Source organism: Rhinolophus sinicus, linkage group LG05 (assembly GCF_036562045.2).
Source record: "Rhinolophus sinicus isolate RSC01 linkage group LG05, ASM3656204v1, whole genome shotgun sequence".
In the NCBI taxonomy this organism is placed as follows: domain Eukaryota; kingdom Metazoa; phylum Chordata; class Mammalia; order Chiroptera; family Rhinolophidae; genus Rhinolophus; species Rhinolophus sinicus.
In genome coordinates, this window is record NC_133755.1 from 80,797,802 (window position 1) to 80,817,367 (window position 19,566).

The 19,566-nt window shown below is 58.3% G+C and overlaps 1 protein-coding gene across 13 annotated transcripts in view; it reads right to left on the reverse strand.

Moving 5' to 3' along the window:
• Positions 1 to 406: 406 nt before the first annotated feature.
• The window catches only part of COL11A2 (collagen type XI alpha 2 chain), a 28,633-nt gene continuing 9,473 nt past the window's right edge, over positions 407 to 19,566 (reverse strand). For 11 of the 13 annotated variants that reach the window (XM_074332764.1, XM_019738669.2, XM_074332771.1 and 8 more), the window contains 58 exons: positions 18,214 to 18,273; positions 18,072 to 18,113; positions 17,778 to 17,840; positions 17,387 to 17,461; positions 16,836 to 16,922; positions 16,515 to 16,571; positions 16,297 to 16,350; positions 16,156 to 16,209; positions 16,005 to 16,058; positions 15,767 to 15,820; positions 15,555 to 15,608; positions 15,434 to 15,478; positions 15,252 to 15,305; positions 14,773 to 14,817; positions 14,523 to 14,576; positions 14,312 to 14,356; positions 14,125 to 14,178; positions 13,837 to 13,881; positions 13,588 to 13,641; positions 13,415 to 13,459; positions 13,160 to 13,213; positions 12,736 to 12,843; positions 11,674 to 11,727; positions 11,327 to 11,380; positions 11,190 to 11,234; positions 11,050 to 11,103; positions 10,888 to 10,932; positions 10,691 to 10,744; positions 10,536 to 10,589; positions 10,276 to 10,329; positions 9,780 to 9,887; positions 9,540 to 9,629; positions 9,300 to 9,353; positions 8,958 to 9,065; positions 8,719 to 8,826; positions 8,528 to 8,581; positions 8,371 to 8,424; positions 8,068 to 8,175; positions 7,831 to 7,884; positions 7,551 to 7,604; positions 7,272 to 7,325; positions 7,063 to 7,116; positions 6,625 to 6,732; positions 6,188 to 6,241; positions 5,946 to 5,999; positions 5,757 to 5,810; positions 5,271 to 5,324; positions 4,923 to 5,030; positions 4,766 to 4,819; positions 4,581 to 4,634; positions 4,228 to 4,335; positions 4,024 to 4,077; positions 3,680 to 3,715; positions 3,440 to 3,493; positions 3,058 to 3,325; positions 2,397 to 2,509; positions 1,827 to 2,033; positions 407 to 1,122 (listed from right to left, as the gene is read on the reverse strand). In XM_074332764.1, the coding sequence (XP_074188865.1) occupies positions 982 to 1,122; positions 1,827 to 2,033; positions 2,397 to 2,509; positions 3,058 to 3,325; positions 3,440 to 3,493; positions 3,680 to 3,715; positions 4,024 to 4,077; positions 4,228 to 4,335; positions 4,581 to 4,634; positions 4,766 to 4,819; positions 4,923 to 5,030; positions 5,271 to 5,324; positions 5,757 to 5,810; positions 5,946 to 5,999; positions 6,188 to 6,241; positions 6,625 to 6,732; positions 7,063 to 7,116; positions 7,272 to 7,325; positions 7,551 to 7,604; positions 7,831 to 7,884; positions 8,068 to 8,175; positions 8,371 to 8,424; positions 8,528 to 8,581; positions 8,719 to 8,826; positions 8,958 to 9,065; positions 9,300 to 9,353; positions 9,540 to 9,629; positions 9,780 to 9,887; positions 10,276 to 10,329; positions 10,536 to 10,589; positions 10,691 to 10,744; positions 10,888 to 10,932; positions 11,050 to 11,103; positions 11,190 to 11,234; positions 11,327 to 11,380; positions 11,674 to 11,727; positions 12,736 to 12,843; positions 13,160 to 13,213; positions 13,415 to 13,459; positions 13,588 to 13,641; positions 13,837 to 13,881; positions 14,125 to 14,178; positions 14,312 to 14,356; positions 14,523 to 14,576; positions 14,773 to 14,817; positions 15,252 to 15,305; positions 15,434 to 15,478; positions 15,555 to 15,608; positions 15,767 to 15,820; positions 16,005 to 16,058; positions 16,156 to 16,209; positions 16,297 to 16,350; positions 16,515 to 16,571; positions 16,836 to 16,922; positions 17,387 to 17,461; positions 17,778 to 17,840; positions 18,072 to 18,113; positions 18,214 to 18,273 (4,092 nt within the window). In that variant the 3' untranslated portion in view covers positions 407 to 981. Of the gene's footprint in view, positions 1,123 to 1,826; positions 2,034 to 2,396; positions 2,510 to 3,057; positions 3,326 to 3,439; positions 3,494 to 3,679; positions 3,716 to 4,023; positions 4,078 to 4,227; positions 4,336 to 4,580; positions 4,635 to 4,765; positions 4,820 to 4,922; positions 5,031 to 5,270; positions 5,325 to 5,756; positions 5,811 to 5,945; positions 6,000 to 6,187; positions 6,242 to 6,624; positions 6,733 to 7,062; positions 7,117 to 7,271; positions 7,326 to 7,550; positions 7,605 to 7,830; positions 7,885 to 8,067; positions 8,176 to 8,370; positions 8,425 to 8,527; positions 8,582 to 8,718; positions 8,827 to 8,957; positions 9,066 to 9,299; positions 9,354 to 9,539; positions 9,630 to 9,779; positions 9,888 to 10,275; positions 10,330 to 10,535; positions 10,590 to 10,690; positions 10,745 to 10,887; positions 10,933 to 11,049; positions 11,104 to 11,189; positions 11,235 to 11,326; positions 11,381 to 11,673; positions 11,728 to 12,735; positions 12,844 to 13,159; positions 13,214 to 13,414; positions 13,460 to 13,587; positions 13,642 to 13,836; positions 13,882 to 14,124; positions 14,179 to 14,311; positions 14,357 to 14,522; positions 14,577 to 14,772; positions 14,818 to 15,251; positions 15,306 to 15,433; positions 15,479 to 15,554; positions 15,609 to 15,766; positions 15,821 to 16,004; positions 16,059 to 16,155; positions 16,210 to 16,296; positions 16,351 to 16,514; positions 16,572 to 16,835; positions 16,923 to 17,386; positions 17,462 to 17,777; positions 17,841 to 18,071; positions 18,114 to 18,213; positions 18,274 to 19,566 lie in introns of those variants that run through there. The other 2 variants (XR_012496529.1, XR_002137898.2) reach the window with 1 other exon arrangement.

The window sequence follows — 19,566 nt, forward strand, 5'->3', positions numbered from 1 at the left end:
TAACCATCAGTCAGAAAGGACACTGGTCATAGGGCTAGACAAGGTCCTGGATGTCCCTTCCATTCATATGCCACACATTAACCCTTCAATTGCAGGATTAGGAAAGCTGAGGGGGTGTCCAGGGGAGCGAGTGGGTGGCCAGGATGGCAATGGGATACTCGGGGCTCAGGGCCATGGTGACTTCCCAGCTAATATGGAAGTTTTTGGTATTTCAACAGTCCACTGAATACAGGTCCTGCACACACCCCTCACTAATCCATTTCTCTCCCAGGGGAGTGGCCTGGTCCCCAAATATCAGGAAGTCCCCGCAAGCCCCAGACCAAGTGAAAGACAGCAGGTATGTGGATGAGGGAGCCAAACACCCGGTAGGTGATGAGAGTCCCACCTGGGCAGAGAGAGTCAGAGCCCTGAGGCAAAGGAGAGCATATATTCCAACGTTCACAGTGGGTGCTACAGGTGGGGTGTGAGGGAGCTGGGGTTCGGCCCGAAAACCCCCACACAGTCACTGAGGGAAGCCCTGAGGCAAGGACGAGGGCACGGGCTCACCCCTGGAGAGCCCTGTCTCCAGAGTCCGCTGATTTGGGTTGGCATTTCTCTCTTTATCTTTTTTGTATTTGGTTTTCCACTCTTTAAATAATTAATATAATTACTTTTAAATACAAAATACACAGTGTCCTTTCTCTTCTCTTCCTCTTGTTTGGGGCGGTTGGGAGGTGAGTTTTAAATAAGTATGTCAGCTGTGTATCAGGTCACAGGCTCCAGGTGGGAAGGCCAAGAGCCCCAGATGCCAGCCCTCCCCTGGGGTGTCCAGGTAGCCACTTCACCCCTCCCTTGGTCTGCCCCTGACTGGGGGCTCTTGGTGCCCTGGCCCAAGGCCCCCTAGATGGTGAGGAGCCCTCTTAGGAGGTGGCACAGAGTTGATGCTGTGGGATTCCAGGTGGGCCTGGTTTCAACTGACAGGGTCAAACAGAGAAGAAGGTCCTAGCCCATAAAACAGACAGGCCCCAGCAGCACCCCTCCCCGCCTCGGGGGGGCCCCCAGGTCTGAAAAGGAGGCGTCCAGCACTGGCAGCTGCTCCAGCACAGGTGTTCGCACTTCCAGCACCGTCCGGCCTTGCAGTGTCTTGAAGAGGAGACAGGAGAGGGGGCGTGAGTTTGGTGGAGGCACACACACCCCATGGGACACCCACCCCCCCCCCCAGGCCCAGGCTTGCCTCTCCCTCAGCATCCTGAGAAGCTATTCCCCCAACCGTGTCACATGTTCAGACTTGCTACATTTTCTTCCAGCAAGTCAGGATTGGGAAAGCTAGGAAGTTGTATGCGCATGTGTGTGTGTACGTGTGTGCACAGGTGTGCTCGTGAGCCAGTCTGTGAGGCTTTGGGTTTGTCTGCCGTGGTTGTGTGAGTCTGTGTGACTCGCGGGGATGTGTGCCCAGGTGTCTGTGAGTGTGTCTGTATGATGATAGCCGACATAATTCCACATGTGTGTACCTGTGTGACCCTGCCCAAGCAACTGGGGGCGTGTGTATAGATTGGGGGCATCTGTGCCCCTGCGCCTCCATGATGGGTTACCCTCGCCCCATGCCTCGGGGCAACCTGTGTAAATGTGTGTATGAGCCTGCATGATTCACTCGGGATGACACCGCTATGTGCACACAGGTGAGCTCCACTTCCATCGTCTCACCCTCCTCACCCCCATCTGAGCCCCCTCAGGCCTATCTGACACCAGGGCACTGGACTCCTGCTCTGTCTGGTGGCCCCGCCCAGAGGGTCTTCCTGCAGCCTGAGCCTGGGATCTGCCCCTAGCCAGCTCTTCCTGCTTCCCACCTGACAGCCGTCTCTGAATTCCTTGACATAGGGGCTGGTGTCCGGGCTCAGCTCGTCCTCATTGGCCCCCCTGAGCCTCAGGGGCCCTTCCCGGACCACCCCGGAGCATGGATAGGAGATGTCCTGGTGGGCAGAGACGCTGAGCAGCCGCAGGAAGGTGAGCTGGACCACGCCCACCAGGGAGCCTTCTGAGTCCACGTAGGAGAACTGGCAGAGAGAGGGCTGCAGTCAGGGGCACAGGGCAGCCTGCCAAGCCTGTACAGAAGCAGCGCGGCTAGGCCAGGGGCGTGAGCAGGGAATGGGTGGGAGGAAAGGGCTGGGGACAAATGAGGGGACTGAGTGGGCGCCAGGAGACTGTGGGTAAACAGAAGGCAAACATCTGTCTTGGGTTGCCAAGGGAAGGAGACAAAGTGAGAGTGGGAGGGCTGGTAAGAAGGAAACGAAGAAGGTGCAGGAGTGGAGAAGGGCCAGTAGTCTCTGCAAGGGCAATGGCCAGGGAACTTGTCGCATAGACCCAGAAACTACTGCACCCTGATAGGGGCACTCTATGGGGCTGGGGCCAGCTCTCACCCGCGTAACATCATCCCTGGGCATCACACAGGTTTCCCCTCCTGCTGTAAAGTTGCAGAAAACCCGGAAGGCATCCCGAGCACAGCCCTGGTTGGGGTCGACCCAGTATTCTCCTGTTGGGTGAGGGAGAGGCGAGGGTCAGGGCCCTGAGGGCTCAGACCCATGGTGTTCTTTGCCCCCACATTCCCACTGCCCCACCCCCGCAGCCTGCCCCACAATGCTCAGTCTCCCAGTCCTGTTCTCCCACCAGAACCCCAGAACACAGCCCACCATGCTTCAGTTTCCCTCATCACCTGTACCCTTGCCCCACCTCTGACACCCCTGACTCCAGCAGCACCCCCAGCCTCCTGATTGGAGGGGGTAGGAACAATGACACCCTCATGCTGGTACAATGAATGTGGCTGTCGGTTCACACACATGTCCATCTGTGTAAATGCAAGCATGCATGTACACACTTGCATGAGCTGGTACACACTGGTAGGGCCGTATCAGTTACTAAACATTGAAATACTTCTGACCTGGTTGGTAAGTAACTGCTATTCCTACCCCCTCAACACTTACCCCTACCCCAACACCTTCCCCAAGACTCCCCAACATCCTTCTGCGTGTCCACGCCCACGCTGCTATTAATAGTTTTGTGTCCCCTGAGGCTGGCACTGACCATCTGGCAGCTCTGGGTGGCAGAGCTTCAGGTCCTGGCAGGTGCGAGCAGGGCTGTCCTGGGTCCCTGTCGGCCGCCTCATCTGCTCGATCTCCTCCCGCAGGGAGTCAAGTGAGCCAAAGATCTCCTCCAGTCCCCCAGGACTGCCCGGGGCCCCCCCGGTTGGCATGGCCTCCTCTTCCTGCATCAGACGACTTCCATCCACTGAACGCCGAGCCTTCTTGGGCATCTGGATGGGCAGGGGCTGGATCACCTCACCCGGGGGTCCCTGGATGGAGGGGCAGATGCAGAAGGTGAAAGACAAGGTGGGTATGAGGGTGAAGCAGAGAAACTTGGGACTGAGAGGGACAGTCGGAGAAGTAGGCCCTGACTCGTAACTCACCGGGTGTCCTGGAGGGCCCTGGAGCCCCTTCTCTCCCTTAGGTCCGGCTGGGCCCTGTCAAAGGAGTAAATGAGGTGTGGAAGAGGTCAAGCATGCAAGCAAGGTCACAGAAAGGTCAAATCAGTATCCAGGCTGGGAATGAAGGGCTCCACTGCGGGGAGTATGTTTGCTCTGCAGAGATAGAGTCAAGTCCAGCTTGGGGGGAAGGGCAAAGGTCAGAGCTGGCTGGGGTTCACTCACTGTGGCTCCTTTGGCTCCCTTGGGGCCAGCAGGTCCCTGTGAAATGAAAAACAAGAAAGAGATGGTCACCACAGGGGAAGGTCAGGACATAGAGAAATGGAGCGGCAAGGTCATGAGTCCACAGGACAGTGGGATGACCACAGGAGGGGCAGGCATAAGGAGACATGGGGACATTCAGGAGACCCTGGAAGGATGGGGGAGACACTGCAGGTGTAAGGAGATATGGGGGAAACTGGGGCCTGTACTTGTTAGGCTGGCAGTCGCCATGGAAGCCCCTGGGAGATTACAGAGGAGGAAGCAGTGGGGTGTAAGGGATTTAGTGGAAGAACAGATGGGATACTCACAGGGTGGCCAGGGGGCCCTCCAGGACCGATGGGGCCAGATGCTCCTGGGATACCCTAGGAAAGGGAGGGCCTGGTTCAACTGGCTCATCCTCCCTTCCCCCTCCCTCACCCCACCACAGAGTTTTCATCCCCAATCTCTCCCACTCCCAACGTGAATCTACAGCCTCATCCCCCACACCTTCCAGGACCATGCCCTCTACTCACTGTCTCTCCCTTCTGTCCAGAGGAGCCCTGAGGGCCAGGAAGTCCCCGATCACCCTTTTCGCCCTGCTCCCCAGGGGGCCCAATCAGTCCGATGAGACCTGGGTGACCCTGAAGAAGGGGACAGGTGGTCAAGGGGGTACAGAGAGGACACCATGGGGATCAGAGCCCAGAAGGCAGAAGAGCCTGAGGCACAGGGTCTGAGGAAAGAACAGAGGCTGTGAGCAGCCCTCTGAGTAATGACACCCAAAGACTTGGTGCTGGAGGCCTGATGCAGAGCAGTGGGCACTCAGGGTCTTATAGGCTTTGGGGAGAGGGGAAGGGAGAGACACCTGGCCACTCTGTCTGTCACTCACCTTCTCTCCCTTGGCCCCAGCATCACCCCGGAGGCCAGGAAGCCCTGGAGGTCCCTGTAGGGAGACAGAAAGTCACTCTTTCCAGGGGGTGAACCCAAGCTCTTCCCCACCACTTCCCACTTCCTCCAGAGCTTCAGCTGGATGCCCCCTGCCCCAGGCCACCCCACCAATCCATAACCACTCACCACAGGTCCTGGAGGCCCAGCCTGGCCTGTGGCTCCAGGACGACCTTGCTCGCCCTGCAGATTGGAGGGACCACAGAGGTCAGGAGGAGTGTCCCCATCCCTTACTCCTCCCTGGCTTCTCACCCTCCCAACCCAGCCTCTCCACACCAAGACTCACCACTGAGCCTGGGAGCCCCCTCAGACCATCAGGACCAGGTTTTCCTGCTGGGCCTGCAGGACCCACAGGGCCTGTCTTTCCCGGGGCACCCACAGCACCAGCATCGCCCTGAAACACACATAAGGAATGTGTCCTAAGAGGCAGAGGATGTGGGTGCGGGTGGGGGCAGGGAGTCCAAGGGAGACAGGGTGAAGCAGGGAGGAGGGGCCGAACCCCAACAGCCCTTGGAGCAGGAAGAGTCTAGGGAAGCCCGTCCCCACAAGGGGCTCAGCGAGGGGGAGGTGGACGTGGGGTAGCATGGGGGGGCCAACGGAGGGAATACCAGCACCCAGGGCAGCCTCCCCTCACCTTGGCTCCCTTCTCTCCTTGTCGCCCCTCAGGACCAGGTGTGCCAGCAGGACCCTGCAGATGGAGATGGGAAGGAAGAGTGGAGGAGGCAGCGCACAGGCCGATTCACAGACGGTGAGAAGCCGGGCAACTGGGTCAGTTGCTAAAATGCTGAGTAGTTCTGAGCGTTTGGCGAAGAGCCACTTACCCACCTCCTAACTAAAGAGTTAATTCCTGGCCTGGCAAGTGCCCTCCAGAAAGCCAGCCCCTTCCTCCAGTGTCCATTCTGACTGGCTGGTACACACCACCTAGCCTGGCAAGGACTTACATACCAAACCCCAGGAACAAACACCCAAATATACACAGCACCCTACAAACGCTGCTGAAGTATATATGCACCCACCCAGATGCCCGGCATCTCCCTGCCCGTCCCACCTGCCATTGCCCCATCCAGTCTGCCCTGCCCACTGACTGCCCCGCAAGATGCCAGGTGTCCGCCTCACTTACCCGCTTTCCAAGTGGTCCAGGGGGTCCATTCTCCCCAGTGGGACCAGGGGATCCCTGAGGATGGGTGAATAAGGGTGGGTGAGTGTTTAGCCTCCGGCCAAGGAGCCTCTCAGGAGTGGGGCAAAGAAGAGGGGACGTGGATCTGAAGGCTTGGGCTCGGTGGGGGGACAGGGGTCACTGGTCACTCACAGGCTGCCCTGGCTCGCCATCCTCTCCGCGGTCACCCTTCGCGCCATCCTGGCCCTGCAGGGAGGAAGCAAGGTCAGAGGGGAGCCCCCATCTGGCTGCTATCACCCCAATTGGTGATCCTCCCACCCCTGCACCTGCCCTGCCACGCGCCCAGCTTCCCACAGCCAAGCCCATCGGCCACATAGTGAGCCTCTACGGAAGCCCACCACCTGTGCCCCTTCCCCTCCCTGGGGAAGACTCACCCGAGGGCCACCTTCTCCAGGAGGGCCAGGGTCACCAGGAAAACCAACAGGGCCCTAATCCACAGGGAGAACAAAGGTCAGGCTCATAGCCGCCTAAACCCACCCAGAGCCAACAGGACCCCCCGGGGCACACACCACACGCCCATCTCTAGAGGCATTGCTTACCTGCAGCACCCTGGGAAGAGGGTCTCCTGCACCCTTTTCCCCCCTCGTGCACTACATGCCTTCTAGTGCTTGCAGGGTGTTAACTAGAGGCCATCTGTCATGTCCTCTCTCTGGATCCCAGCCCCCATAACCTCCCAGGAGACCCCATTCCCAGAGCCTTCCTCCCAGATATTCCCCACTCGTGGGCTTCCCACGCTCCAAGATCCTCACACACATATTCCCAGGTCTCCCATTCATAGGACCCTCCTCTCGGCCCCTCCCCCCAAACTCACAGGGTTCCCTTTGGGGCCATCATCCCCGGTGGGGCCTTTGGGCCCTGGTGGTCCCGCCTCTCCCTGCTGCCCGGACTCTCCTTTCTCCCCACGCTCTCCGCGTGGACCCTGGAGGACGAGTGAAGGGTACAGATCCCAAGGGGGTCTTGAAGATCAAGGATGCAGCCCTGCCTCCAAGACACCTCCAGCCTCCCCCAGTGCCCTCAGTGACAGTGGGATGCACACAGAAAGGCAAGCCCATAAGGGGGTCCCTGGCCCCTCTTCCCTTTGAGGAAAGGGTGGCAGGGCTCACACAGACCCAGGGACCAGGCCCGTAGAGAACGGCCGGGGCACAGACCCCCGGGCTGCAGAGGACTTCCAGCTCCAGGAGGTCACAGGAAAAGCGGGGGACAGGGTGAAAGGCATGGGGGAGGGTGCCCCAGAGCTCTCGTCACTCACCTTGACACCTGGCTCACCCTGGACTCCTGGAGATCCTGACTCTCCTGGCTCCCCCTGCAAGGAGATTCGGGTCAAAAATCCTCCTCTCCCCCCCAAAAAATCCTGATATTCCCCACAGTTCATTTTCTTTTCAACCCCCCAACCAAAATTGGCAGAAGTCCAACCCTTGTTCCCCCCAAGACCAGGCCATTCACCCCCTTCCTAGTTACCTTCTCTCCAGGGGGACCCAGGTTCCCAACACCTCCGGGGGGACCTTGTGGACCCTGGAAGAGGAACAGAAATAGGGATCCACTCAGGGGAGGAGGTGCCATTCCAGGGGAGGAGCCTGGCTGAGGGCCCCAGGTCAGAGTGGTGAGGCAGTGGGAGCCTCCCGAGGGGCCAGTGGCTTCTCAGGGCACCAGACATGAGCGTGGGCTTCACAGGCTGGGGAAAGGGAGGCAGAGGACTGGCCACATTAATCTCAGGGACGAGAAGCCAGGAGGACTCACATCAGCTCCATTGGGTCCAGCTGGGCCTCGAGGTCCTGGGGGGCCAGGTGGTCCCTGCGGAGAAACAGATACACCAGGATGGGGAGGGAAAAGGGAGACACGGTGATGGATGCACATGAATTACGAAGGGTTGGGCGCGGCAGAGGAGGAGGGGCAGGCAGGCCAGGGAGCAGGGGGACAGTAGTGGCAGTGGGGTGCTGGGGTGGGGCTGGGTGGGGGTGGTGACTAGGTCAGGCTGAGGTCAGTAGGGGTCACACAGCATCAGTGGGGTCACACTCACCATAGGGCCCACATCTCCTGTTTCTCCCTTCTCCCCTGAGGGGCCTGGCAAACCCTGTGCAGGAAACACAGTACAGACCCAGGTGACCACCCACCCTAGGCCCCCCCAATTCCTCCCCCAGATCACACATGCCTGCCCTCCCCAGTCCTCGTCAGAAGGGGACCGGCAGGGATGTGGGGCAGATATCAGCTCCATCTTGACCCCAACTCTCAGCCCCTGTCCAGCCCCCAAATTCACCTGTAGACCAATGGGTCCTGGGGGCCCATTGAATCCTCTTGTTCCTTCATCACCTTTGGCTCCAAAGTGTCCCTGGGGTCCCCGAGCTCCAGGTTCCCCATCTACTCCCTGAGGTGGGGGGAGCAGGGACAAGGACACAGAGATGGTCATGGGTCCGTTGTTTTCTGTCCGCAAACCCCACACAGAGCTGGGCACCAGGCCCAGGGCCCCTACTCCCATCCCCAACCCCAAGGGGAGAGGAGAACCCAAGGCAGACGGGACTGCCAGGGCTCCGGCGAGAGGGGCCGGGCGTCAGTCACTCACCGCTGTCCCAGGCTGCCCCACAGGACCGATGGGCCCAGGGGGTCCAGGAGGGCCCTGGGGAAGAAAAGAGTGTCAGAGACACCAAGACAGTGAGAGAGACCAGGGGGGAATGAGGTTGAAGGCCAGATGGCAAAAGTCAAAGGTCACAGACACTTACATGTTCACCCTTGTTCCCTTTAGTGCCCTTCTGTCCAGGGTCTCCCACCTCACCCTGGGAGGAGAAGGCAGATGAGATATTAGAGAAAGGAGACAGGGAGAGGGGAAAAGAGCAAGAATAAGACGGATCGGGGCCATGCCCATATCTGCAATCTAGAAAGAAGTTGGTCCAGGGGCTGTGGGCTCCCTCACCTTATCTCCATCCTCTCCTGCCACGCCCGGGGGTCCAGCAGGACCAGGAAGCCCCACAGGACCCTGCACCCCATCGCGGCCAGTAGGACCAATGGGGCCCTTCTCACCCTGCAGGGAGAGAAGAAAGGAGGCGTGAGGTGGAGGTGAGCCCCGCCCTCAAACATCCGCACAGGAAACCCCCCGTAGCCCAGCAGCTCACCAACCCACCCAGTATCTCTACCCAGTGCCCCCATACTCACTGGGACGCCTTTCTCTCCTGCTACTCCAGGGGGACCCTGAGGTCCTGGGCGCCCTGGGGGGCCAATGGGTCCCCCTGATCCCGCTGCACCTCGTTCTCCAGGGGAGCCCTGAGAAAGGAAATGGAGTCAGACCCCTATGGAGGAGATCACAGCCCACCCACACCAGAGGACCCCTGACCATGGTTCCCAGGAGAGTAGCCCCAAGTCAGATGCATTATGGCTGACCCTAGACTCCGTGGCCTAGTCCACGGCCCCACCTAGATCCCGACGCTGCTCTTCACCCTTCTGCACCCGCCCTGTTTCCTGCTCCCTCCCTGCTGCCCCATAGGACCCCAGACTCACTGCAGGGCCGGGGGGACCAGCCGGACCTTCGTTTCCCTTCAGACCGGGTCCACCCTATGAACCAGAGATTTAGAACAAGAGATATGAGACAGGAAGGTGGGACATCACAGAAATGGGGGTCAGAGGCATACAGGGTCGGGGGTGGGGCTCAGGCTCAGAGATGTGGGAGTGGGGTGACTCTGAGGGGCGCCGGGATTCGCGGTGACTTGTTACAGGTGGTCTGGGGGGGGTCGTACTCACAGCAGTACCCGGGAGGCCTCTCTCTCCTGGAAAGCCCCTTAGCCCTGCAGGACCATCCTTCCCTGGGGCCCCAGGGGGACCGGGGTCACCCTAAAAACAAGGGAAAGGTGATGAACCACAGCCATGCTCCCGAGTTATGCAGCCATCTCTGAGCCCCCTCAAATTCCCAACTGCCTGTACACTTCAGCACCCCAACCAACCCTGGTCCCCCAAGTTCCCTCTGCCCGGCCCCTTACTGACCTTTGTTCCTTCTTTTCCGGCTGTTCCAGTCAGTCCCTGCTCTCCAGGGGGCCCAGGGGGGCCTGGATGACCTCTCTCCCCCATGGGCCCACTTTCTCCTGCTGCTCCCTGGGAAAGAGCCAGAGGGACTCCAATCTCAGACCCCCAAAGCAGCCACCCTGGCCACCCTGAAACACCCCTCTAGAGCCCTTTTCTCCCTGCCCAAAGCTACTGGCAAGTTCCTGTGGGCTCTTAGGTGGCTGCTCTGGGTTTGCGTTTCAGTATAACTATTCCGCCATGTGTCCCCGTTGGGGAACTGCCTCTTCTCCGAGACCTGAGATGAGAACTGGCCCAGGAAACAGACGGAAGGTCCACACCTGTGCTCCAAATCCCAGCCCCACCATTTACCGCAGCCCCAGGGATCCAGGGCAGGGGCTTGTGATGGGAAAAAGGAGAAGAAGGGCAGGTAGACTGACTCCAAGGTCTGGGGTCCACTCTCTCCAGAGGGCAGGCGTACCTGAGGTCCCACCACCCCTGGCGGGCCAGGAGGGCCGGTCTTCCCTTGGAAACCCTGAGAAAGAAGGAGAGGAGAGAGCAGTCAGAGCACACAGGCAGGCATGGACACTGGGGGACGGAGCCCAGGCTCCCGGCGGAAGCGCACGGTCAAGTCTGTCACCGGGGGGCTGGGCAGGAAGCACCAGGATGCTCCCCACCACTGGCGGGCCTTCCAGACAGCTCTGGGGTCTGAGGGTCTGCGGGTGTCAGGGCATCACTTACCACTTCTCCTCTCTGGCCTGGGTGTCCTGGCAGCCCATCCTTCCCAGGGGGCCCCTAGAAGGGGTTCAGAGATCAGGTGCATTCTAGGCAGGGAAAGGAATGGGGAAGAAGGACTCAGAGAACCAAGGGAGGCCAGAGGCTAGAGGTGAGCTTACCGGAGGTCCTTTGGGACCAGGAAATCCGTTGGGGCCCTGAGGTCCAGGTAGACCCTAGAGACAGAGCTGGGTTAAGTCAGGAGAATGGGGTGGGATGCTGGGCAGGGAAAGCAGCTTCCTGCCTGGAGAGAGAGAGAGCTGCTCCGCTCAGGCTCCCTGGGGAGCGCTGGGGACCGGGAGACTCCAGCCACACTCACCCTTTCTCCAGGAGGCCCGTGGGGGCCATCACCACCTGACGTTCCCTGTGGGGGAAACAGAGTCAGAGCATCTGCTTTCTAGCTTTCCCCGAGGTAAGCAGAGTTGCGGGGCTGCTGGGCTAAGGGGCAGATGGCCGATGGAGCACTGCCAGGACCACTCACCTTAGCTCCAGACTTCCCAGTGGCACCTCGGGGACCCCGCTGACCCCGCGGACCCTAGAAGAGGAGAGAGGAGTTGTCGGAAAAACCCAACACACCCCTTTGGGTCTTGAGCCACAGGCCTCTCCCACCCCTGCACTCACCGTGGGGCCCCGCTCTCCCCGAGGCCCTGACTTCCCAGACAGGCCCTGGTGGGAACGAAGCAGACAACATGTCACCAGGGCATGGCTCCCCGCAGAGCCACCCTTCCCTCCACACCCTCTCTCTTCCCCCAGCTTACCCGGGCTCCCTTCTCTCCACTGGCTCCAGGAAAACCAGGAAATCCCAGGGACCCCTGGTGAAGATGGAGAAAGAAAAATTGAGAAGTCAGGAAAGGGAAGGGCCTAGGAAGGGCCAACGTGGTTAGAAGAGGTGACAGCGGCAGCAGTGTGGGAGACGTGGGCTCTGCCCGTCAGACTAGGTGGCCTTGGACAAGCCCCTCTGCTCTCTGGGCCTCTGCCCCCTCCTCTGTGGAACAGGGTGGGCAAAATTCTCTTAGGGGCCCCCTGCTCTGTCAATCGTGCTTCCTGAAATCAGGCATCAGGGAAGGGCCAGGGGGAAGGGAGTACAAATGAGGCGTCACATCACCTTGGGACCCTGGCGTCCAGGATAGCCAGGCAGACCAGGAACACCCAGCTTGCCCTGTGGAGAGTCAGGGAGCAATTAGGAGCGAGAGGAGCCACAGATACCACTCCATCCCTGGAGACCCCAACCCTCAGAGATGGGAGCCAGCCCCACCTAGCAACACCACCCCCCCCCCCAAACCTCCAGCCCCTGGCCCCTCATCTGCCTCACAGGCTGCTTGGCTTTTCTAAGCTCTCCTTCCTGAGAGTAGATTTTCCCCAACGCTAGGGCTGGGATCTTGCCTTCCCTGTGTCTGGAGACTAGTCTGCGGCTCCATCAGCCTTTGGGGCTGTCATCTAGTCCTGCCCAGCTGTCAGCCTCAGCTCCGTCTTCCCCAGCGCACACTCATCCTCCCAGGCCAGTCCCCTGACATGCGTCCACACAGCTTGGGCCACCTCCACACTACTCCCCCTCCCCCGCACACAGCCCGCCTCCCAGTGCTCCATGGCCTGTCCTCCCGAGGCAGCTGTGGAGTGGAAGCTGGGAGCCGGGATTCTGCAGCCTGACTGCCTGGGCTCAAACCCTGGCTCTGCCCCTCACTGGCTGTGTGACAAGCAAGCATGTCAACCTTCCGGTGTGTCTGTGACACAGGGCTATAATAGTGCAAGATGGATGTGACAAGTTTGCACAGGGCCGGCACACAGTAAGTGCTCAGTGAAAATGAGCTGGGAAGGTCTCGGAACTCACCAGCTCCTGACTCTCTCCCTTCTCGGAACTCCTACTGCTTTGAGTGACACATTTCCACTCTGCCTTACACCTCCAGTTACCTTGTGACAGCCTCTAAGCCTCATGCCCATTAATCTGCTGTGCACTGTCCCTGACAGGGACCTTGCCTTGACTTCTTATCCATTGCCCCTCCACCCTTCAGTGCCCGGGAGACGCCTTATACAGAGAAGAGCATAATTAATGCACATTCATCTTCAGCTGCCAAGCTGACTCCAGCTGTGGGCACCTCATGCCAACCCTGATCCCAGGGCCAGGCCCTCATCCCCTCCACATCCCGAGAGAGATCACTCATCCCGTCACCTTCTCGCCCATGAGCCCGGGAGGCCCAGGGTCTCCAGTGGGTCCAGTGCGTCCCTTCGGCCCCTCAGGACCGTCCTCTCCCCTGGAACCAGGGACTCCAAACTCGCCCTGAGTGAGAGGGTTGGAGAGGTGAGTGTTGGGGACTGGGGGTCGGGGCTGGGCCCCAAGAGAGGCAGGCCCTGGTGCGGCTGAGTGGGATTGGCTGGGATCCCAGAAGTTACTGCAGACAGGGGCAGAGAGAGTGTTGTGACTGGAGGGACATCGACCGTGGAGTTGTCATCCTTCTAGGATCAGGCCCTAACGGGTACTCAGCACTGGAGATGGGGACTCCGGGGTATCAGGGGATAGGCTGGTAATTGAGGGCACCAAAGTGGCGGATCATTGGACTTAAAGCTGGGGGGCCTGTGGGGGTGCTTCTACTCACCCTGTCACCTTTCACTCCCATGTCACCTTTGAAGCCAGGAAAGCCATCGTCGCCCTGAGAAAGATGGGAGTAAGAAAATACCACAGATGACAAAGGGTCAGGAGGTTAAAATGGAGGATTTGGGATAATATGGATGGAAAGGTGGATTTCAGGAGCTGAAAGGCAGGCAGGAGGACAGGAAGTGAGGAAGAGATCAACAGAGAGGTTGGTGGGGGCAGGGTGGAGGTGTTGGGAGGTTAGGGGCACATTGCTCACCTTTTCACCCTTATGACCCTTTAGACCCCGAATTCCATCCACACCCTAGAATTAGAGAGGAGGATAGAGACACAGAGCAGGGATGGAGGCTGTGTTGGAAGGACCGAGCTCCTACAACCCCAACTGGTTCCTCCAACCACAGGCCTTTACCTCCCAGCCTGGTGGTCTCTTACCTTGACACCTCGAGGTCCTGGGTATCCTAGAGGACCCTGAGGTCCAGATGGACCCTGGAAGAAGAAAGGAAGGTATCTATAAAGGGGTCACAGGGTTTCACTGTGGGGGCCTCAGGGGCTGGGATAAATGGAAGTGACAACATCAGAAAATACGTGAATGGTGAGACAAGGAAATCCCAAGGACTTAGAGGTCCCAGGATCTGGATGGAGACCCCTTCTGGGAGTGAAAGGAGGTGTGGCAGATCTCACCTGGTTTCCTTTGGTTCCAGGAGGACCTTCCTTCCCAGGGTGACCCTGAGGGTAGGGGAAGGAGAATGTGACCACTGGCCCCTGTCACCTTCCCTGCACCCCTCTCTATACTTTTTCAACCCCAATTCCCCTGTGACCTAAGGAAGCCGAAAGACCATGGGCGGGCACCATCAGTGACCTCCCAGTGTGAGGGACACACAGTATGGCTAGTCACTGAAGATGCTTGGAGGTCATTCAGTGGGGTGGAGGTTCAAGGAGTGCTTGGAACAAGAAGTAGGGCCCACTCACCGGGAGCCCATCCGCGCCAGGCATGCCGGGGAGCCCTGGTTTCCCTCGCGGACCCTGCAGGAGGCGAGGAGACTCTGCATCAGCAGAGCTCAGGTCTGAATATGACCAACACCCCACCCAGATGTCAGGGCCCTCCCGACACGCCCCCCCAGCACATCTCCTGCCCCCAGGTCACTTAGTCACTTACCTTCTCTCCATGAGGGCCAATGGCACCCTGAGGCCCGGGGAGACCCTACACACAGGGAGAGAGAAGTCACAGGGGCCCACCAGGTGGGCGCTGTCCTCCAGCCAGCATCCTCCACTCACAGCATGAGCAGGAAAGACTTGAGACCCTAATTTCCTGTCCCCAGTCAGGGGAAGTCACTAAAGTTAGGGAGGGGATGGACAGGACAGCTCACCTGGGTCCCAGGAGTGCCCTGTTGTCCAGGAGGTCCTGGCTCTCCCTGGGGTCCCTAGAAACAGGCAACCAGGCCAGGGTCAGAAGGAGATGGTGACAAACTTAGGGTGGAGAGCTGAGTCCCAGCAGGGACAGCCAAGAGGGCAAGAACCAGAGCAGGCAGGAGGTCAAAATGGTGGCAAAGGGAGGAGGGCTTTGGCAGGGAACTCAGGAGCTAAATGTTGGGTGGGGTCTCCATGCCTTTTACTCACCAAGCTCCCTTTGGGACCATGGGGACCATCCATGCCTCGGACTCCCTGAAACATGAGAGGGGTGTGAGAAGGCTGAAAGGCAGGCCTGGGCCCTGGAGGGACCTGTGGTTTCTGAGAGGCTTGGCCATTCCAGAGGGTGGGATGGGCAGAGGCACATCGGTCAGACCTCCAGTTCATCCCAGACCTACGCAAACACAGCTGGCCCAGATCCGCAGGGCGTGGGTCTGTGGGCTTGTGGGTTTGTGGGGTTTTGTTTTGTTTTTCTTGAGGACTTTTTTGTGTGTTTTTTGGCTATGCTCAGAGCCTTCGGCGCCCTGTACCATAGGGCCCTGCAAGGATGCCTGGGGATGGAGGCTGAAGCAGGGCTAGGTGGGGAGCCAGGGAGGGGGAACTGAAGAGGAGGTGGGGGGAGTTAGGAAGGTGGAGACTTAGAGAGGTCAGGGGTAAATCAGGGTCAGAAGTCAGGGACAGTTACGTACCGGGGGTCCAGGAATACCAGGTGGGCCTTTAGGGCCAAGAAGACCTCGAGGTCCCTGCATTCAGGTGAGGGGAAGATGCAGCATGCACAGGTAAGAGAAAAGTGTCCTTTTCATACCCACGTCCCTCCCCTGGCATCCCCAGAGGCCTCCCCTGCCCCACAGCCCACACCCCTGACACTCACCGACTCTCCAGGCAGCCCCCGAGGCCCAGTCTCCCCATCGTCTCCCTGGAGGAGGAGGACAAGTGGTCTCGCCTTCCAGCCCTCTCCCATACCAATCCCCTGCCCTGCCCGCAACACTTACCCGCTCTCCATCCTCGCCAGAGGGCCCAGGAAGGCCCTGGCCACCAGTATCACCCTGGAAAATGAGCAAACAGGTAAGAGGAGCCTCAGAGCCCCCAACACAAGCAGACACTAACCCTCTTCAATTAACCAACCAATTTCATCCATTGAGCTCCTGCTGGGACCCTCGGCCCCTTCCCTTGCCTTAAGATACCTACCCCCCAATATACTCACCCTCTGTCCCTTCTCCCCAGGAAGCCCTGGGAGTCCATCAAAGCCTCGGTCACCCTAGGAGAAAGATGGGCAGCCCAGATGAGGTCCAAGTCCATTTTCCACCCCACCCTTTCCTATTGTGTCCTGAGTGGGAGGTGCTCCTTTATGAGGGAACCTGGGGAACTCAGACATCCCCAGGAAACAAACAAGCTCAGATGGGGCTGGGAGCTAAGAGTCTGAGAGGGGCCCAGCCTGTCACCTTCACTCCAGGTTCTCCGGGCATCCCTCGGGCTCCATCAGCACCCGCTCGGCCCTGCAGATGCAGGGGAAGCGTCAAAGCAAGCAGGGAACAGTCCTGCCGCTCTGTGCCCCATCTCCCACCATCACCCCTCCCACCCCCAGTCACTCACCCTTCGCCCAGCCTTGCCAGGAGGGCCTGTGAGGCCCTGAGGTCCTCTGGGGCCCTGGAGAGGGAGAGTCGGGGGCAAGGTTAATGGGCATAGACAGAGGGGGAGGCACTGGGTTTGGAATCAGATGGTGCGGGGTATAACCTGAGGCCCTAGGTCTCCAGATTCTCCTTTCAGGCCAGGGCTCCCAGGTTGTCCCTGTGAGAGAGACAAGAAGTTGGCCATATTAAAGGACACACCCAAAAGTGACCTCAAAGCCCTCCCCAGAAGCAAAATAACTTCTGATTTGGTTCCTTTCCAGAACAATCCATACCCCCACATACAACTAAAGAACCCCCTACCCCAACACCTCACTCACTCACCAAGGGTCCGGGGCGGCCTGTGTATCCCATGGGTCCAGGGGGTCCACGAAGTGCCAGCTAGGGGAGCAGGGGACACAGCAGAGCTGAGAAGAGGCAGCTGGAGAACTCCCAACCCCAGTATACCCTCCAGATCTGCCCTTCCCCTCCCAATCCTTGTTCCATTGCCCTATATTCCCCCAACCTCCCTCTCAGTCCCAGTGGTACCAACCCAGACTTTCCCTTGCCCTGCATTCACTCCAACCAACGCTTCCCATCCCTCCTGCAGTCTTCCCTTCCACACCACACCCCTCCCCCACCGAGGTCCCCTCCAGCCCTACTCACCCGTGCCTGCTGCAGAATTGCCTGGGCTTGAGCCTCCTGAGCAGCCACCACAGGGCCCTTGTCACCCCCACCACTGCCAAACCGGAACTGAGGGGCAAGGAAAGAAGGTCCAGGCTCTCTTTGAGGAAATCCTTATGACCTTCCCATCCAGAGGTGTCATCCAGCATTTCTGCCCCATCTCCCAGGCTCAGGGACACCTCCCTGTGCCCTCCTCCAGTGTCTTCCACGGGAGGTTTTCAAATAATCACTTAGAGGTTTTCAGAAACTCAATTCCTGTCATCCCCCACTCTTCAGCCTCTTCCTCCCAAAAGACTCTCCTCTGTTTCTAGACCCCCTGAAATATAGGACATTCTGCCCAGTTTGATTCTAGAAGATCCATGTTTTGTTCTAGGTCATCTAATGAGGCCCTAGTCACTCCGCCCCAAAGATCAGTCTCTTTGGGTTGATGGTCTTTAGAGACACATCAGCTTTCCTGGACTTCTGGTTCTTGGTGACACGACGCAATTCCCCTGTCCTCCCCATCAGCCCATCCCAAAGCCCAGATAACTCACCGGGAGCATGAGGGATGTGCCGGGAGGGCCAGGGGCCCCATCGGATCCAGGGAGCCCTGCTCGGCCAGGGGGGCCCTGGAGTGGGAATAACATGAGAAAGATAGGTGATGGGAATATTAGGGTCCTGGCATCATGTTGAAACCTTACTCAACAGGATAAATGCAGACTTCTCTAGATCTTTCCCAAGCTCCGCCCCCACCGCCATGGAGAAAAATGAAGGTAAGACTGTCCTCCTCCCCAACCAGTCTGCCCTGCTTTCTGAGTGCTGAGGAGCACACCAGCCCCCTGTTCACTAATCAGCCAGATAACGAGAAATTACTGAGCATGATGCCCCATTGGATACTAGTGGCTCCTCTGCAGCCCTCACCCCCAGATAAGGACACTCTCTTACCCTCTCTCCAGGGTCTCCAACTGGGCCTGGGTTGCCCTGGATGCCAGGGGGACCAGTCAACCCCTGAGGAACAAAAGAGTAGGGGGTCTGGTGTGGGCATTCAAAGAGAAGAGGGGTATGTGGCTGAGGGGTGGTCTTTGCAGAAAGAGATCTGAAGATCTGGGAGCTTAGATTAGAAGGCTCCTCCGGAGTTCCGAGAAGGAAGCTTGAGCATATGTGGGGAAGGCACAGATGAGTGTGTGGGAAGGGATTCTGACAAAAGCATGGAGGCTTAAGGATCATAGCTAGACTTACCGCAGGGCCTTCTGGGCCAGGTGGCCCCTCCACTAGCATACCCTGCAGAGTCAAAGGTTAAAAGTCAGAGGCTACAGGCCTAGCACTCCTCCCTCCTTTCCTTCTTCCCATTGCCCTCAGCTCAGTGATCAGAGTGACTTACAGGTTCCAGCACCGCAGGCTCCCCCTTCTCTCCCTTTAGCCCCCGGGGTCCACGGGCAGCCTGAGGGAGACACACATGTAACCCCCAGTGGGGCCTGTGAGCAGCCAGGACACCAGGACTGCCCCCATCCCCACTCTTATTTTCATTCTCGGGTCCTCTGGAGACTTCCTTGACCTTACCCCCAAATCACCCACCCTTCCCCCAAGGCTCTCTCTTCACAGATTTCCCTGGCCTGCCAAGGAGACCTCAGGGCTCCCACTCCCCAAATCCCAGCCCCACCTCAGCAAACACAACCTCCTCACCTCCGGGATAACCTCTTTCAGGAAGGTCCCCATACTCTTTCTGGGATTCCAAACCCCCCAATCTCTCCCAAAGCCTCTTCTGGAAGACCCCACCCTATCCCCCAATCTTCTTCTGACCCCAGGAATCCTTAGAAACTTAAGAAACCATCAACTTCCTCACCCTTACTCCAACCCACCAAATAAGAATCTCTCCAAGATTGCGGACAGATTTTTATTGGGGTTTGGGAGGAGAGCATGGATCCATATGATAATCTGACGTAATCTATGGAATCTTCAGAGAAGAAAGAAAGGTATGCCCTTATGCACAGAATTTTTCTTAGAATTTCAAGGGGTTCACAAGTTAAAAACTTCCTGGAGGTTAAACATCCATACTTCAAGTAGATTTGGAGGGCAGTTCCCACTGATACCCCAAATTCACACCCCATAATTGGTTTTTGGAAAAGTACAGCTCTTGGGCTCAGTTACTCAAGATTCGCTCAAGCCACTACAGCTCTTTTGCCAATAAGGATGCTATACTCTCCCTCTGGCCCCCATTTATACTCCAAGCCCACCAGTTGCCTCTCTTCCATACTTCCATTCAGATGCCCACCCCCAACTCTAGGGCCAGAACCAAGATAAGAACAGAGAGAATGGAAGACATTCACCGCCACCCCCCAACTCTTCCAACAAAGACCTTCAGAATGTCCCCCTCCACCTCCACCCTAACCAAACAGTAATGATCAATTTCCAAACTCTCCCATATTGCAGATCAACCCCAAATTTCCAGAAAGCAGCATAAAAGAAAGGCAGCTGAAGATCAAGGGTGGCAATATTAGAGAAAGGAGTTATGGGATGAGGCAGCAGGACAGAGGCGGCAGCTCTAACTGCAAGGCAGGCGAAAGACGAAGTGGAGAAGACAGGAAATATCCCACCTGACAGGGTGTGGTTGAAGATATGGGAATAACTTAAGGGAGACAGAATGAAGGAACAAACACTCGGAAGCAAGGATGATGCCAAGGCCAAGAAAAATCAAACATGGCCAAAATGGCTAGAAAATGAACAGGACAAACAG